At 35.1% G+C, this 18813-nt stretch overlaps 3 protein-coding genes and 1 pseudogene across 3 annotated transcripts; 2 read left to right on the forward strand and 2 right to left on the reverse strand.

Moving 5' to 3' along the window:
* Positions 1–52: 52 nt before the first annotated feature.
* On the reverse strand, positions 53–1059 carry LOC120217353 (probable F-box protein At4g22030). The gene is made up of 2 exons (XM_039214492.1): positions 982–1059; positions 53–889 (listed from the first exon to the last, which is right to left on the reverse strand). The coding sequence occupies exons 1-2, from the start codon at positions 1057–1059 to the stop codon at positions 53–55; spliced, it is 915 nt and encodes a 304-aa protein (XP_039070423.1).
* Positions 1060–2795: 1736 nt separating this feature from the next.
* Positions 2796–4085, forward strand: LOC120217598 (annotated as a pseudogene).
* Positions 4086–4979: 894 nt separating this feature from the next.
* Positions 4980–7765, reverse strand: LOC120217601 (glucan endo-1,3-beta-glucosidase 1-like). The gene is made up of 5 exons (XM_039214688.1): positions 7516–7765; positions 6162–7436; positions 5521–5548; positions 5231–5422; positions 4980–5192 (listed from the first exon to the last, which is right to left on the reverse strand). Exons 1-4 carry the CDS (start codon positions 7583–7585, stop codon positions 5242–5244), a joined length of 1554 nt encoding a protein of 517 aa, XP_039070619.1. The 5' UTR covers positions 7586–7765; the 3' UTR covers positions 4980–5192; positions 5231–5241.
* Positions 7766–13333: 5568 nt separating this feature from the next.
* LOC120217602 (lactoylglutathione lyase GLX1-like) lies at positions 13334–16231 on the forward strand. Its single transcript, XM_039214689.1, is given in 10 exon segments — positions 13334–13437; positions 13672–13808; positions 13942–14066; positions 14280–14344; positions 14424–14636; positions 14897–14944; positions 15576–15656; positions 15659–15685; positions 15789–15941; positions 16140–16231. Coding segments are annotated over 9 exon segments (870 nt in total). The 5' UTR covers positions 13334–13437; positions 13672–13692; the 3' UTR covers positions 16182–16231.
* Positions 16232–18813: the final 2582 nt, after the last annotated feature.

Genomic DNA, 18813 nt, shown 5'->3' on the forward strand with positions numbered 1-18813 from the left:
TTTAATTTAATATAATAAATTAACCATTTAATCAGAAAATGACAAACACGTGTCAATATATTTCCACCGTGTTCACTACAGAAGCCATCGCGCCTGCTATGACTCCGATCATCACTGGCCACGAGCAGTGGGTAGTGCTCATACAGGAAGACCCCAACACCCCTAAAAGGGTCAATAAGGGACCAGATGTTGCCAACATTTTGTTAAGTTTCAGTGCTTTGGTGCACAAATCAATGTACTCGGCCAAATCTTTCTTCTTCAAAATTTTAACAATTTGCTTCATTTCTTCCTCTAGCTTTCTGTTCCAGCCATTGTTTCCCTCCATATTTTCCCCGAAAAACACTTGCTTTTGCCTTTGTTTTGGCCACCACCTTGCTGGTTCAACTTCCGAAGGGAATTTTTCAAGCATGGAACCCATTAAAGGAAGTGGATATGCCTTGTCGAGTGCTAAAACTTTCCCCATTGCTTCATTAACGTCACTGATATCTGGTTTGCCAAGAGACAACATTGTTTGAATCTGAAAATAAAGCTGCTTGAACAATCTCGATGCATTTCTTTTTTCTTCCGCGAGTTGGGATGGTTGAATCTTGTTCATAACCAGCAACAACCCCATGGCTGCAACGTAAAGCACAATGGAGGATAGCTTGAGTGCCGTAAAAGGAGCCCCTTCTGCAGCAATTGTGGCGGCTAGTCCGGCCATGGTGGCGCCAGCTAAAGTCATCGTATTGATGGAAGTCGAAAGGAGTCGGTTCCAATTATCACGCTGATCTCCTACGTTGTTATGCATCTCCACCCTATCCGCAACTGCCTCCATGATTGCATAAAGCTTGGCAATCACTTGACGATCAGATGAATTTTTTGTCTGTCTAGCAATCGGGTAACCGGTTCTCTTGCGAGTTCATCGGCCAAATCTCTGCTAGAGAGCTTCGGGAGAAAGACTGGACATAGATGGACCCTCGGCGCGCTAAGGGTCGAGCCGACTATTCCCCGACGACAACACAACGAAGGCAAATTACTCTTTGAAAACAACATGCTGCTTGAAACTTCAAGACCTGCCATGGCTGTTTCTTTGGCTTTTCAATCCGAAAGGTTTAACTAAAGCGAATTCGATTTGAAGAAGAACGGATTTCTTGTAAGAGAGCACGTTGTTGATGGAACAAATTCGTCTAGTCAATCGTTGACAGTTTAGTTCTTTTAGTTTGGAGATAGGGTTGTTGGTGGACGATTTTCTTGTAAGAGAGCGGGTGTTGAGGACTTATCGAGAAGAAAAAGCTCCCTTCCACAGTGGTAAGTTGCTTACTGTGAAAGATTTGTGTGATGACCTTGACTAATAAACAGCTGCTAATTTTAACAAACTCGATCGGACCGAAGTTTGAAGGTTTCCAGAGACCATATATATATATATATCGGTGTAGTCGTTGAAGCTTGAAGGTATGAACAAGATCAGATGGCCGAGTCAAGTCACCAGCAGGGGGCTTGATTCGCTGACTTTCAACGACATATCTTCAAACAGACAACAGCATTGGGACAAACCAAGGTTGTCTTCTTGTCTTAGCTAATGTATAACATGTCAAAACTCTGCGTAGAACTATTCCCAAAATGCCAAAACTGCTGCGTAGAACGAAGAACCCTAAACCATATCTAACCCGTGGTTAAGCATTTTTAATGTAAATCCATTCGTTCTTTGTGGAATCGATAGCCGTTCTGGGATTTTAAAAAATCTGCAAAATCCTAACATTCCCATGCCAATAATATTAAACTTCATCGAAACTACTAAGATTGTTGATCTTTGAAAGTATCTGAAACGTGCTTATGAAAAAATAACAATGTAAATGTTCTATTTTTCTAGTCAAGGTCTGGAAAAGTTTAGCATATTACTCTACTGGATCAAGTTAAAATTATAAGGTTTGCGGCTACAAGATCTCAGACGATTTCAAGTCTGCGTTTATTTAATTTACATTAACTCTAATTTCTATTATTTTATTTATAAGATTAATTATTTGATAAAAAAATAATATTATGAAGAAATAAAATGTTTACGGGTTAGATATGCAACAATGTCATTCTGCTCATGTCCCGTTTATATTCACATCCAAACAAAGTCCCATTACAAAACCTGAAGATCATGCTTTGAATAATGGCTAAATCACTCATCAAGACCCTCAACTTCCAAGTTCCCAATAAAAATCACATCTTTAATTTATTTTGGGCTTAAATTCTACCCTAATATCTAATATTGATTTTTTACGTAAGATAGGATAAAGATGTATTCATGCTAGGGCTGAGTATTCGACCGAGTCGAGTTAAATTGATTTAAAAAAGTCAAGTTAGTCTAGTTGATGAGTCTTATTTTATAACTCAAACTCTATTTGAATTTTTTAATGGAGCCAAATTTATGAAATTCGAGCCGATTAGTGTCTATTGAATATGCTTTTTAAGTCGAGTTAGTCGTGGTTCTCATCGTATATGGTCGGATTATTTGTTTTGAATGTCTCTAGTGGATGCTTCAATGATGATTTAGTGATATTAGATCGTTTATCGGGTTATCATCTGTCAAGAAATCCATTTGGTGTTTTAGTTTGTAATTTGGTGTTGGATTTGTAACATCGATTCATTAGATTCTGTGTCGTTGAACCCCATATAGGCTCAATACTGTTAGAATCACTTTTCTCCTTCGAATTCGAATGCTCTGAGAAGGACTTCGTTCAATAATGCTGTCGAGATAGTGGCAAGTGAATGTTGTTCTTAGTATTACCGTATTGTCTTTCTCAACATTCTTATTCTTTCATCAGATTTTTCAGCTTTAGAAGATGAGGGGAAGTTTTTGGCTACTCGTGCAATCGATTAGCCGTGTCTTGCTCGGGCTGACAAGAAGGTCGTAGCACGTCGGTACTTTGCATCGGAGGCTGATCTGAAAAAGACTCTTCTTTATGATTTCCATGTTGCTAATGGCGGTAAGATGGTCTCGTTCGCCCAATGGAGCATGCTGATTCAGTACAAGGACTCGATTATGGAGTCAACCGTGAATTGCAGGGTGAATGGTGGACTCTTTAATGTTTCCCGTGGGCTGAGCCTTAAGGGAAAGGACTGTGTTCCATTCCTTGAAAGTTGAAAAGCTTGTCATTGCTGATGTAACTGGCCTTGTCCCCGGAACCGGAACTCTAACCGTCTTTACGAATGAGAAGGGTGGGGCAATCGACGATTCTGTGATTACCGAAGTGAAGGATAATCATAAATATACCTGGTTGTGAATGCAGGCTGCAGGGATAAGGATCTGGCTCACATTGAAGAGCATATGAAGGCATTCAAGACCAAAGGCAGGGATGTCTTGCGGCACATCCATGATGAGAGATCTCTTCTAGCTCTCCAGGTTAATCGCTAGAGCCTTTGAATTTTACGTCTCTGGTCGTTTTGCCTCAAGCAATTTTCCGGTGATTGTTGGTCAGCTAGCACGGATTTGCTGGTTATTGAGAGTGTAGCATTTAAACAGTCATATGTTTCTTTCTGTCACAGGGTCCTCTTGCTGCCCCGGTTCTTCAATGGATATCAATGGTGCAACATGTTATCTCACTTGGACAGGGTAACACTCGATTTCGTTTCTTCTTGTTATTCAAAGAGTAATGATTTGGTTGGCAAGTCGATTTTTCAGGTACACCAGTGAGGACGGATTTGAAATCTAGGTTCCTTCAGAAAATGCTGTGGATCTTGCTGAAGCAATCTTGGAGAAATCCAAAGGGAAGGTAAGGTTGACAGGACTCGGAGCTCGAGACAGTCTCCGACTCGAAGACGGGTTATATTTATATGGCAATGACGTAGAACAACATATAACACCGGTCGAAGCTGGACTAACATGGGCCACATGGCAATGACATGGAATAACTAGCAGAGGGTCCTTCGATCAGGCGAATTCCCGAGCGGAGAGTTCAGTCCATGCCTGAAGAAGAACATACAAATGGTATATGTGAAATCCGGATTACACAAGGCAGGCACCAAAGCTTAGATTTTGGTAAGGAGGAAGGCCTATGATGGAGTTGTCACAAAAATGTCTTTTGTACCAACAAAATATTACAAGCCATCATCCTAAAGATCAAAATTTACACTTTAACCTCTGCAATCAAAATACCAATGTCTTGGATCTTCTATTAACTGACATGACATTACATGAACATGCTGTTGTCTTATTGTTTGTGCTATGTTCAATTCCAATTATTCCCATATATGAATAAGAAAATTCCTAGGAAAAATATTGAAATTTTGCCCAATTTTCATGCTTGGTTCGAGAAAAGTTTCATGGGATTATGGATGATGATTCCATTAAACGACAGTGGAAGGAGGAATCGATAAGCTTCGCCAAGTACTAAAAATTTGGAATCGCTTCCTCTTCTGAAGGTTATATAATCGTAGGATGCTTCCAAGATGTTAGTGGTAAATCCTCCGGGAAAAATAAACCAAACCCAGACATTTCTGGGAAATTATCGTGCTTCAAAGCCTGCAGTTCACCATATCTTTTCTAGGTAAAAAACTCCATATTTTAGAGCGTTAACTACATGATTTATTTTTCGCCTTCAGTTAAAGTCAAAATACTCCAAAAAAAAGAAAACTAAAATAACCATTTTAATAAACATGTGAGGTTAATTTTAATATTATGCCTAACTTTCTCTCAATAGATTAGATTAAAGAAAGATCATTAATTAACGAGATGCTTTTTCATAGTGGTAAAGAAACATCATTTTCTTCTAATCTTTTCCTTCCCTTTCCAACCTTGTTAGGCACAAATACCCTACACTAACTGGCCTAATCCAAAAGTATAAAGTTGGAAACGCTCCTAAACCATGGAGAAACGGTCGGTGCTTGGTACTATGTCCAAGTCCTGTGGGGGTAACTTAAAACATTGCTGGTATGAGACCTACGTAAATTGAGCACCGATACCGTATCGATATGGTATCGTAATCTCTAACATAATAAACACAAAACTATTCAGAAACAAATACAAAGCATTTAGATTCACTAAAAAGTTGTTTTTGTTCCAACAAAGTCTCATGATGTATTGATGTTGGCAACAACAAAAAGTGCCCAAAATTGATCCCACTGCTCCTACTTTATTGATTGCATGCTGCACTATCATCACACTTTCTGCTAATTCCTAGCCTTCACAATCATTGTTTCAATAACATATAATGCCAACTCTCAATCAACAGATTCATTCAACAAGGGCTCCTCTTCTCCCCGGCGAATTCGATGCTAAATAATGATACATTGGTTCGTTTTCTTCCTTATCAAAGGAATGAACAACGAAATACAGAAAGCTATTGTGGTTGCAGGTATTTGGCTGGTGTGGAAAGGAAAGAGTTTTAGCCTTTCGGCTCCACTGCTTACTTCTGTAGAGTTTACGACCGCTCTCGTCTTGTAGACTACCTTCTTACTGCAAAGCCGGAATTGAAAATTCTATGTTATGAACGTTATGCAATTTGTTTAACCAAAATGTGAACTAGAGTGTTTAGAATGGCTGGAGTGACTCACCTTCCTGGAAAGACACAACTCCCATGACCTGCAAATATACCCCACAAATTCATAAAGGAAAAAAAACATGTTGGATTCGTACGATAATAGAAGATGATTGCTAGCATGTATGCAAGTAGAAAGCCTGTTGTTGAGGAAATCTGGACACGCAGATGAGTCGATGGCCTAGTGCGGTAGTGGCGTGTGGTGAAGTGCGTTACAGAAGCAGGGCCGAAAATGATATAATAGTTCCTTCTCAAAAAAGAAACTGTTTTTCCACACCCTTTTTCACCTTTCAATCACAAAAGACCCGACCCTTTTTCCCAGTGAGCATCCCTACATGAATTCTAACTTGGAAATGCAATTATTCCATACTCTAAAGCCTAAATATTTGGGGTTATGCAACTTTCTGGTGCAAAGAAATGCAAGTTCATAACACATTTGAGGAACTAAACAACCTGCAAAGTGCTAGAACTCTGCACTTGATTGACTAATACGTCGTTCTAGTCAATGGTAAATGCGCAATTCTTTTAGACTACGATGTCCGGATAATGTTCTAAGAGCCTTGATCAAAGGAAAAGATTGAACCACCTATGGCTACAAGCCAACAAGAAAAGTTGAATGCAATTTTCTTTTGAGGAATGATTGGGATAAACACTTACTTGGATCAGTGGCAGTTATCATTGCAACACCCTTAAAGTCACAGGACCCAGGAGCTTTCCCTTCCTTTTGATAATAGCTATCAAAAGCATAACAAGCATGATTTTTCACATTATTAGGCTGGTAGCAGCTCTCCCCCGGTTGAATCTCGCTGCAATTCGCCCTCCCAGGACCACAAGCCCAGTCCAAAGCCGCCTGCAACGTCTTCAAATCGAACCCGTCCATTGCAATACAATAAGTCTGATTGGTCGTATCGTTAGCCAAAAAGGTCCCACTCCCGGACACATGAAGCAAATACACCGTCGTCGAATTCGAATAAAACAACCCCCAACTCGCCTCGGACACCAGGGGCGACCTCAAGTCCTCATTGAACAACTCATATATGAACACACTGGAAGTGATTTCCGGATGCAGAGGGGTTCCACTGTGATCTATAACATGATTAATAAGATTCGAATTATACGTATCCGCATTATCGATAGTAGCATAAGGTTCTTTCGAATCCCCCTTCGAAGGCCAACCGCTCTCGGTAACAAGCACTGGAACATCAGTAACATTCAAGTTTTTCATGGAAACATAAGCAGCATCAATCATTGCATCAAGCACATTGGTGTAGTGCAACAAAGTATTCGGATCGACCATCTCTTTCGACGGCGTCAAAGGCTTAAACAACGAATTATCAAGTGGAACCACACCTTTATTCTCCATAAACACATAATAAGGATAAAGATTCATCATCAATGGAGATCCAGTTTTTGATAAGAACTGAAGCAAAGGTGCCATAACATAAATCAAGCTTTGGTTAAAGTAAGCCTGAGAAGGAGGGAAACTATCGAGAACAATAGAAGCTGCATGTGGTGTTGAAACCTTGACTTGAGTATGCAAATTTGCAGCCACTAAAGCACTGTAAAGAGACTGAATTGCAGCCAGCAGCAAAGGAGCCGAAGACGGTACTGTCGTCAAAACCTCATCCCCGACGCCGATATGAGTGATGAGCGTTTCGGGGTAATAATCGACGACGTTTCGGTTGATCCAAGAAGCCGCCGTGGTGTTGGATGAACCTATGGCCAAAAGCTGGTTATTTGGCACACTGATGATGACCCTAATCTTTGTGTTTGCTAATTCTTTGAGTATATTCGGATTTGCATCATAGAGTCGAACGTGTGAGATTTTCTGCACCTGCAAGAACGAAACCAAATCCTTTGCAGACAGCAGATTTGAAACATCCGTTCCTATGTTAACTCCCACAAACGGTTCTTTGTCTTGTTCTTGATTTGCTGCAAAAAATAAGAAGACAACTACAAAACCTAAGAAAACAATGGTTTCTCCAACTTGGGGTTTTTTTCCAGACATTACCTGTTGAAGGAACTGTGAAGTAGATGAAAACAACGGTGATAAAAACAGCACTAAGCTTAGAGTTCACCATTGAAGGAGGAGCTTAAGCTTTGTTTCTGCCTCCTCTGTTTCGGTATCCGCTACAAATCCTAACATTATCCGATGTGGGATTCCTGTTCGGTGCGCTTAGGATTGACTTAAGAGAGATTTTCCGCAGTAAGTAGAAAGAAAGGTACCAACTTTTTATCAAAAAGATCAAACAAATTCTGAGATTCAGTGGGGTTTAACAGGTGATCTTCCTTTGCTTACCATAATTCACACATTGATTTACTGCAATACCCTTTAGAGCCGACAAGTGAACTGTGGCTTTTTCTTACACGTTGATGAGTTGGTGACCATGTCAATTACCTCAGGACAAAAGTGACAAGCAATATGATGCCATGTGGACTTTTTTTTTTGAAGGAAAATGCAAGCTGGGGATGGCAAGATCGTACATTGACGGGGTCTTTGTGAGTTTGATGTTGTTATTAGGATAAATTATTTATTTAGTCACTCACTTCTTATTTTATTTCTAGTTTGGTCATTAAATTATTATTTTTAGAATTATACTTAACATTGTTCGTTTTTTTTACCACTCATGGTTAATGCTAACATGTCCATAATATGACACTTTTGCATATTTTTAATTCTTTCTATCATTTTCTCTTTATCATCAATAAGTTAACGATATTTTAATGATTTTTTTACTAATTAAATGATGTCCAAAGCATGACTCCTTGAAAATAGGGTCAGACGTAGGCCTGTAAATGAACCGAACGCACACGAACGGATGTATGTTCATGTTTGTTCATTTAATAAATAAACGAACTTAAACGAACACGAACATAAGCAAACAAAATTTTTTTTGTTCATGTTCGTTTATTAAGGAATATAACTTGTTCATATTCGTTCATTTAATAAATAAACGAACATAAACGAACACGAACACGAACATAAACGAACACGAACATAATTGAACGCGAACATAAACGTTGGAGACCCTACATTCCATTGTTTTTTCATGAAAAATAGTCGACAATACAAATCAACCAAATCTACAGTGATAAATAGCGTAAGAGCTGATTAACAGTGATGAAATGTTTGAAGATATCAAATATTCCGATCTATCTTATAAAGATATTAAATGATTCACACGACTTTAATTTAACGCTATAACATTTATCTTAGTGGTACATGATTACATATGAACAATCATTTTCCACTACGTTATTCTAATAAATTCGCCGGTTAAAAATTTTGTGATATCAATGTCAGACTTTAGTGAAGTTTGTTAATAATGGTCCTTTCCAAAAGCATAGTAGAAAATTTAACAGCATGAAGATTTCGAATGGTACAAATTGGACTACAAGACAATAACATAGATCCGAAATCCCTTCGATACTGCATATCGTAACTGATATTATTACTAAACCACCATTCAAAATTTTAACGTACCTAAAGTCTACTCCACAACTAAAGGTCAAGAACTATGAAAACAAAAGTTCATTATCAAAGTGTATTTTCTACTTATTAATGGGTTCTTCTTGGAAAACCCATTACTTCCGCTATTACACTCTTTTTCAGAAATTACATAGAAACCTTTGTTTTGTTTTCTGGAAAATTTTATATACTTTTCTCTTTACTGATGCTCATATGCTTCTGATTGTTACCTTTATCTTCCCATCTATTTCTAGAAAGAAGTATAATGTTTTTTTGAGTTTTAGATGTGAAGATACCCGCAATAACTTTACATATTAACTATTAAGTCAAATAAAACAGAGAAAGAGATGAAAACATACATGTCAAACTTCAGATTGCACTATAATATAACTTGTTTTGAAGCTTTCAATGATCGTCTCCACTTTCCAGTGAACACTAGGGTTTGAGAAAAAAAAAGGGAATGAATATAGGTGCTAGGTGTCTCACGGGTTAACATATTGGATTTAATCTCCAAATAAAATTGGGTTAATTATGGAGTTGATCATCAGAATATCAGATTAATTAATATTTTTAAGATACTTACATATTGGTCACCAAAATTGATTTAAGAAGATTGGGTTAAACATAAATGAATGAACATAAACGAACATAACCGAACGTTCACGAACGTAAATGAACGAACGAGACCTATGTTCATGTTCGTTCATTTAATTAAACGAACATAAAATCTTGTTCATGTTCGTTCATTTAATAAATAAACGCACATAAACGAACTTCCCGCCGCACGGTTCATGAACGGTTCGCTGAACGTTTAGTTCATTTACAGGCCTAGACTCAGACGCCTAACCTAACCACTGGATTAGACATATTATTTGTAATATTTTTCTCAAAATTTTTGTTTAACTTGTATTACACTATCATCATAAAATAAATGATTTTAGTTGAATGTAAGATTCAATTCTGATACCTTAACCAAACATTCGGTATTAAGTTAGGTTCAAAATTTGTTCTGTTTTCACTAACATCAGTGCATTTGAGAATGAAAAAAATGATTAAATAATTATTTATATATTTTTATAAAATTAGTTTTATAATATTTATCATATTTTATAATAAATAATTAAAATTTTATATTGTATCAATTTATAATATTTATTTTATTTATCTACAAATTTATATTTTTCAAATTCCTACAAACATTTTTTCTGTTTGCGAATGAATATAAATTCAGGTTAAAATCATGAACGAATATAAAATTTTATAAAGAAAGTAAATTTTTAAAAAAAATACTCTGTGAAAGACTCATCACAATGTTAAAAGTGCTCCCTGCATACTTGAGCTTGGAAGAAAGATCCAAAATACGAGACAACAACAATGCAAAAATGTGACAGAAATGGAGAAGAGGACAACAAAAAAAACAGAGCATCTATTGTACCACTACCATAACAGGCAGTGTAGTCACGAGCCTAAACCAGAAACGCCCGCACCCCCCACTGTCAAATGTTGGGCCACCATTGTCTAAAATGGTGGTGTCTTCGTTAATCTTCCCTTGTTTGGTTTTATGCTTTAATGCTTTTGTTATTACAATTTGCACAGGTATAACCTGTCAGATGTCTTGATTTTGCGTTATTAAAGATTCATACGCTCAACTTTCTCGAGGTCTACACAAATCCGGCAATTCTTTAACCGTGTCTTCTGAGAATGCAATATAGAAAAAGGGTAAATTACACACAACATCGTTAATTATCAATTTGGTAACAAATATATTGTTTATTTAAAATATTATTATAAATTATTGATATACATGAATTTATCTCGTTGATCGTTTAACAATTTACCTCTTCAACTCTTTTAAATTGGGTAAAAAGTTACAACCAATAAAGGAGTCACCTCGACTAACATTCTCGTAGAAAAAATGGTTGCACATAGAAGATGAAAGAGATGACATAAGGATGGTAAACGTTTCGGTCCTTATTTCAATCTTGGTTTGGGTATTTATAATGTTTTTTAGTGGGTGTTAGTCATAAGTCTATTTTGACTATTTGTAGACTATCAAACTAGGTAAATCTAGTTGTTACTTATTGCATTACGTCATGACAAGTCACGTGAGTTTGTTTGAGTGTTGTCTATGCATTGTAGTTGATTTGAAGGTCTGTGCTCGAAGATACAAATTTTTTGAAGATTGATAAACGAAAGATGTAAGAAATGTGTTGAAACAACTTCGGAAAGATGCAAGTAAAAACACTAGTAAAAATATACTCAATGAGTATTTAATATTAAAAGGATTTGTACGAACTAAACAACTTCGGTGGTTAAGGAATTTGTTGTTATCCCTTTAGGTCGGGTTCGAGCACAACGTATGCCAGGATATGAATATTCATTGTCAAATGATTGAGAGTCTTTGAATAGATACTATTTTATATTCACCCCAAATTTATCAAAAAAATGTTAAAAGGATTCAAGTTGTTTTACAAAGATGTAGGCGTCAAAAAAATATAAGAACAACAAATAAAATTCATAGAGATCGAGTCAACTCGGGTTGATAATGGGCCATTTACAGCAACTTGTGATCCGTTTATACTCATAAATGTGACCCGTCGAAATTTACTCTCAACACATGATCTTGAACAATTGTTGATGTCTTGAACCTTCAAGTTTTCAACATCGAACAACCGAGGTTGAAATTAGATTTCTTGATAATCTTCCTTCTTCAAGTGAGATTATAGACCCTTGCTCAAAAAGCTTTGTACCTCCGTGTGTAATTAGGATTTAAGTCGTCTCGTCTTCGCTCACGTAATTGAACCTTGTAAGAAGGACACCCTATCACATCTAGAAACTTGATCTTGAGTGTTGGTGCTTGCATCAGTTATGTTGTCATCTTGAGTATAAAATAAAACAAAAATTTAAAATAAAAAATTGTAAAAATTAAAATATGAAAGATGTAAAAAAATTTAATTTATTCACCAATCGGTTCAACTTCATAAAAAAGTTATAAATTCGATAATTAAAAGAGACGATTTTTAAAAAAAAAAAACTAAAATGACTAAAAGCGAGGCAAAACAATTTATTAGACCAAAAATATCTACATGTGGAATTTTAAATTTCTTACTTTTTTTGTTTATTTTTATTTTTATTATTTAAGTTGTTTTTAAGATTGTGTTAAAATAATAATTATTTTGAGAGATTTAAGGAAAGGTTTAAATTATAGCAAATATTATGACCCCGTATATGGGAGAATAATTTAGATCAATTAGGGTAGTCCAAAGGTATAAATAAAAAGGTCCTACCCTTTTTATAGATAATAATATCCTTCTCCTTTTTAAATTTTTATTTTTAAATAATAGTATTTATAAAGTTCTTTAATAAAAATATAAGGATTTGAAATTAACCCATTAAAAACTCATTGTTGGAGAAATTAATTTAAATTATCAAATGTTGTTAGAAAAATAGATAGTTTTGCGATGCTATAACTTAATTTAAGATTAATTTAAGACGATTTTAATTTAAAATATTATCATGATCAGCCTAAAATATTATATAAATTTATAACATTTTCGGTTACAACTAAAAAGTTATCCTGTGAGTGTTTATGGCTTATAATAAAAAATATTATAAATAATATAACATTTTAGATTACAACATGTCAAACCTAAAAAGTTATGTTCTTAATAACATTTTGTAGATATCAATTATAAAGTTACGCTCTTAATAATTTGACTATGTTATTTGAAATTAAGGATTAGTAGTGTAATTTCACATTTTATAAACGGTATCAATAAACAAAAAAAAGCAATCAATACGGTCAAATTATTTATAAACTGTAAAAATACACTATCAATCCTTAATTTCTTAAAACTTTACAACTTAAACTCTGAAGTTCACATTATATTCAATTTAGCTATATCTTCATTAATATTTAAAATATAAAAAATAAAAGGAAAAAAAGAACTAAGTAAACGAGTTTATAAACGAGTCAATAATTAAGTTTATTTGTGAATATAAATCACCAAACAAATATATTTGTATTAATTCGATTATTGAATTAATATAAAAATTTTATTTATTATAATTTATTTAACTTAATAAATAAACATAAATAAATATGACATGAATGATTAAAAAATAATTTCTCTAATATTATATTGATTTAAAACATAAATAAATATTACAGGAATATAAAAATGTATTTTCCCACGTGAAAAACTCGAAAGATATTCCACCAAATCGTTTGATTTAAAACAACAGCAGGTGTTCCTTGCAAGACGAGAAGCACATATATGATTCGTTTGTTGCAACTACTCCGAGACGTGTTTGTCAGTCAAATAATCACTTGGTAACTGTCGAGTCATGTTAGTGAAAAATGAAGATTAAAAAGATTATAAATCTGTCCCAATGCTGTCACCTGGCAGTGTGTCTGGTTCAAGTTATTGTCACTCACTCTCTCCTTCTGTCTAGTGATTTCCGGTAAGCTCTTGGATCCAAATTTGTTTTTTTTTCCTTCTAGATTTGGGTCTAAATCAATTTCTGTTTAAGCTCTTATTTCCAGTAATCTGATTTATTTTTTGTTGTGATCCGTCTTTGTAATGAATTTTCAATCTTTAGTTTGATCTTCAATTAAAAATTTGAAAATTGAAATGAAAAGGTAGCTTTTATCAAGTGTTTTTTGATCTATTTGGTTGACTTTGTGAATGATTACAGAGGAATCAGATTTGTACAAAGATGGCTGAGGGTTCAGCTGCAGTTCCCAGCAGTGAGTTGTTGGAATGGCCGAAGAAAGATAAGCGTCGGTTCCTTCACGCCGTGTACCGTGTTGGAGATCTCGATCGTACCATCAAGTAATTATGGTTCTTTTTTAGGAACGCGATTGGGCCGTCTAGATCGTACTCGAAATTGGCTTTAACTAATGGTTTGGAGTTTTACTTTGGATGCTTTGGATTTGCATATTTTCTAATACAAATTTGTATTTAGGTTCTACACTGAGTGTTTTGGGATGAAATTGTTGAGGAAAAGAGATGTTCCTGAAGAGAAATACTCCAATGCCTTCCTTGGGTTTGGCCCAGAGGAGTCTCATTTCGTTGTCGAGTTAACATACAGTACGTTCTTTTAATCGAACAGTTAACATTTTGATTCCTTTTTGTTCAATATATCTTATAGATCTTCAATCTCTGTTGTGGCATATTTCACTGTTGTTAATCCAAGTGTGTACCTTTGGGGTAGCTAAAGAGTTTATACTGATAATAGCAGAGGACCTTTCATTTTTTTTAGTTTGGTTTCTAAGATTTAAGATCTCTTGTTATTGTGTACAGATTATGGAGTAACTTCATATGATATTGGTACTGGTTTTGGGCATTTTGCAATTGCAACTCCTGATGTAAGTTTTGAACTTATTACGGTACTCAGGCAAAAATATTCATTGCAAATGTAGATATCTATTTTGGTTTGTATTTTAGGTGTACAAAATGGTTGAGGACATCCGTGCTAAGGGTGGCGACATTACTAGAGAGCCTGGTCCGGTCAAAGGTGGAACCTCTGTCATTGCTTTTGTGAAGGATCCTGACGGTTATATTTTTGAGCTCATCCAAAGAGCTTCTACTCCTGAGCCACTCTGTCAAATAATGCTTCGCGTTGGGGATTTAGACCGCTCTGTCAAATTCTATGAAAAGGTAATGCGAAGTAAAAAAATTTCTTGGATATTTTTCTCTGACAAATCTTCTTTTTCAATTGGAACAACAAATTCATTGTGCTTTTGGTGCATGAATCACTTAAATGGAAGTTTTATTTATCGGAGAATAATCATGATCATAAACTGTTATTGGACCTAATGCTGACTACTTGCTGTCATTTCTCCGAACTGTTTTTTTTTTATTTTAAATTTTAGACGAGTTAGTTATTTCCTTGCGCTATCTGTTCGCTTCTTTTGCAGGCCTTGGGAATGAAGCTTGTAAAGAAGGTTGACAGGCCTGAATACAAGGTAAATTCTGTCCTACATGGATTCTTCTGGTTAGATTATTAGCTCGAGATAGGGGTGTTCAAACAGTTAATTTGACCACCGACCGAACTGAATTTCCATTAACCGAATTAATCGAACTTTTTTTCTTTAACCGTTAATCGAACCGATTTTTTTTTGAAAATATTAACCGAACAAAGTTTGGTTATTTCGGCCGGTTAATCGAATTAACTGAATTTTTTTTAAAAAAATTATAATTTTTTTAATTAAATCACTTTGAATATAATAGAAGTATTTTTTTATTTGGGTTAAAACTTTAATTAGGTATTGATAAGTTAATGAGTTTAGTGTGGTTATAAAATAATTGAGTCTTTAATTCTTAATGAGTTTGAGCTTAAAATATGTATTTAATATATATAATATATTTCATATTTAATAATTTCGGTTAATTCGGTTAGTTAACCGATTCAAACCGAATTAACTGTTAACCGAATATTGAAAAAAATGTTAACCGTTCCCGACCGAATTAATTCGGTTCGATCGGTTAATTCAGTTAAAACGGAAAAATGAACACCCCTAGCTCGAGATATGAAAGTTATCCTTTAGCCATGGAAGAAGCTTACTAAACTCTCTCATTTTTGTTGCGTGCAAACAGTACTCCATTGCCATGATGGGGTATGCAGAGGAACACGAAACTACTGTTCTTGAGTTGACTTACAATTATGGAGTGACTGAATATATACCAAGGGAAATGCATATGCACAGGTCATTTTTCAACTCATTTCTACGTGGCTATATCTTGCAACAAAAGTCTATGTTAGTATTGATTCCAATGCCCTTTTTTGGGTGATTATTGCCCCCATTCCAGATTGCTATTAGTACTGATGACGTGTACAAAAGTGGTGAGGTTGTGGAACATGTTATTCAAGAGCTTGGTGGAAAGGTTACTCGAAAACCAGGGCCACTCCCCGGAATCAACACTAAAATTACCTCTTTCCTAGACCCCGATGGCTGGAAAACTGTAAGCTTTTACCCACTTCACCAATCTCTGCTATGTTTAGGGGGCATTTTAAGTGTTTTTATAGAACAGTTTTAAAGCGAGAAAAGGACCCGAACCTGCATCAACCTGTAGATAAACCAAAAACCGAATATTACATTTTTCTTTGTGTTAGAGGAATGATGACAAGCTTATAAATATGGTTATGCTTTGTGTCTGCAGGTCCTGGTTGACAATGAAGACTTCCTTAAGGAACTCAAGTAGGCAGTAAGCAGAGTAATGCTACTATATGAATAAATCACTATCTAGTTGTACGAGCGAGCAAATATGTGTGTTTAAATATGGTTGGTGTTATGCAATCTGAACCATTTCCCATTCGTATCTGTCGTCGGTTCTTGTATGTTCTCTACTCAGTTGATTATTATCGACTGAATTTGCCTTTAAAATGGTCAGATTAATGGTGTTCATCCTTTTATAACCTTTTTTTTTTATGGTTGATGAATGTTTTGTCCTCCGAACTTGGTACTTAGGTAAGTTTATCTAGTTGAGTATATACAATTTTAATGGAATTAAGTTTGTAGATTAATTTATGTGATTGTTTTCATATTTATGTATTCAAGTGTCCAACTTCAAAAGACGTGTAATCCATCCTCCCTAGATATTAGGGATGAAAAAGATCCGATTTGATAGGTCAATTTTTGTTAATGAAATTTGAGTTTTGGATCAGGGGCCTTTTTTTATCCAAATATTATCTTTTAAAAAAATTAATACCTAAAATAATATTTGTATATAACTAATGACAGTTTAAAGAACTTTGGTAAATAATATTTTTAGTGAAAATAATATTATGCATAAAATATTAGGTTTAAAATAAGGGTAAATTACAAATTTCATCACTGAATTTTACTCTTTTTTATTTTGCTTACTAAACTTTAAAAAATTTCAATTCTCACTAAATTTAATATATATATATATATATATGTATATATTTGCAAAAAAGAAGTTGGAAGTAACTGAGAATGAATTTAACCAATTCGTTACAATGCAGCCTTGGATCAAATAGGTTGGAGCATGGAAGCCATGTCATGTGTATGATACCATAATGTACCCTCCTCCCTTTATTACTTGTCAAGAAGAGCAAAAAGCAGCACAACAAAAGAAATTAAAATAGCTACAACTATGCAGAAAAGATATGCAGGTATACCATTGATTCTTCATCTCTTTCACCAAATCCAAGGACCCAGATCACAAAGAGCTTGTGTTGTGGACTCAACTGTCAATGGTTCACCATATGAAAATCTGTGGTTCTGTGTGAATGTAACACATGAATTCATATCAAAGTGTAACAACAGTAATAAGTATTGTACCTGAGTCTCGACTCGTGCATGTTCAACGAGTGTACGTACATCAGCAATCAACATAATCCTATATGCTTATCAATTTCCATAGTTTTATCAACACTGCTGGGTTCCTGAAAGAGGATCAAGTGCAGAATCATTTAATAAAGTAAACAAGTGAGAGGGAAGGAGCCTTAGGGGGTTTGAGCAGCATAGTGACTAATCAATTTGAAAAGGAAAAAAAAAGGTAAAAGCTTTTCTATAAATATTTTTAGGGGTGGGACAGTCATATTCGGTCCTCTACAGACCAAACATTAAAAAGAGTTGGCAAAAAGAAAAGATGATGATTCAGTTAACGTCAGTTCAGTCCTGAACTAGCTCGTGGAGTAATCGTGGTGTAAACAACCTTCTCCTACAATCAAGTGAAGTTTAAGCGTGCGGATATTAGAACCAAGTGAATGATATAATATCTTTGGGAATTGTCCCATTCAAAGTACCGCGATACAGCGACAGAACGGGGACGTTATGTTTGCGACACAATCCACATAAGATCCGACTCAAGGAGTCAAACTCATGTTCCTGTTACGAAAGACGGCTATCGGATAGAACAAAAATCGCAACTGATAATTTGAGAAAATAAAAATGAAGATAAAAGAGATAAAATTTACGTGGAAAACCCCTAAATAATATAGGGTAAAAAACCTCGGGCAACGGTAGAAGAATTTCACTATGAGAAAATAGGAATGACAACTTCTCTCGATCTCTCAAGGAGAAAACAATGATAATTCTCTATTGATAAAAATGAGAAAACAAATCTCAAGAAACTCTCAAAATTCTCTCTAGTATTGGAAGAAAGCTAGAATGATTTGAGATGGTTTTGAAGCTAAATGAGCTAGGGTATTTATAGTTGAAGCTTAAGGACTAATTTGTAAATACTCTAAATTACAATGACTAAAATTGAGATTTTACCATTGTCCAAATTCAACTAAAAACCAAACAAACTTTCGGTGCATTAATATTGTTTGACTATTCATGCCAACTTGCTTGGCACTTTCGGTGGCATGTATTTTCAACAATCTCTCACTTGAAGATTTGATTGGAACAATCATATCTTCACACCATTTTTTCTACCTTGTACCTTCATGTTGCTTACGTTTCTGTCAGGACACAGAAGGATCGACACCAGGTAAATTTATCAGCATTGATTGCCTTCGTCATGAAATATGCTATGTTATCTTTGGTATGGATCTTCTGCATATCTATCGTCCCTTCTTCCACTTTTTCAAGAATGAAATGGTAATGAACACGTATGTGCTTTGTCCTTGAATGAAATGCTGGATTCCTTGCTAGATGCAAGGTGCTTTGACTGTCACAAAATAGATATACATACTATTGATTGTGCCCAAGCTCCTCCAATAGCATCTTCAACCAAATTGCTTCTTTACTGGCTTGTGTAGCTGCTACATATTCTGCTTCTGTTGTGGATGTAGCCACAACTGACTGTAATTTTGAAACTCAGCTTACAGCTCCACCAGCAACTTTAAACACATATCCTGTAG

The sequence above is a fragment of the Hibiscus syriacus genome, unplaced genomic scaffold (assembly GCF_006381635.1).
Source record: "Hibiscus syriacus cultivar Baekdansim isolate YM2019G1 unplaced genomic scaffold, ASM638163v2 tig00110187_pilon, whole genome shotgun sequence".
Classification (NCBI taxonomy): Eukaryota; Viridiplantae; Streptophyta; class Magnoliopsida; order Malvales; family Malvaceae; genus Hibiscus; species Hibiscus syriacus.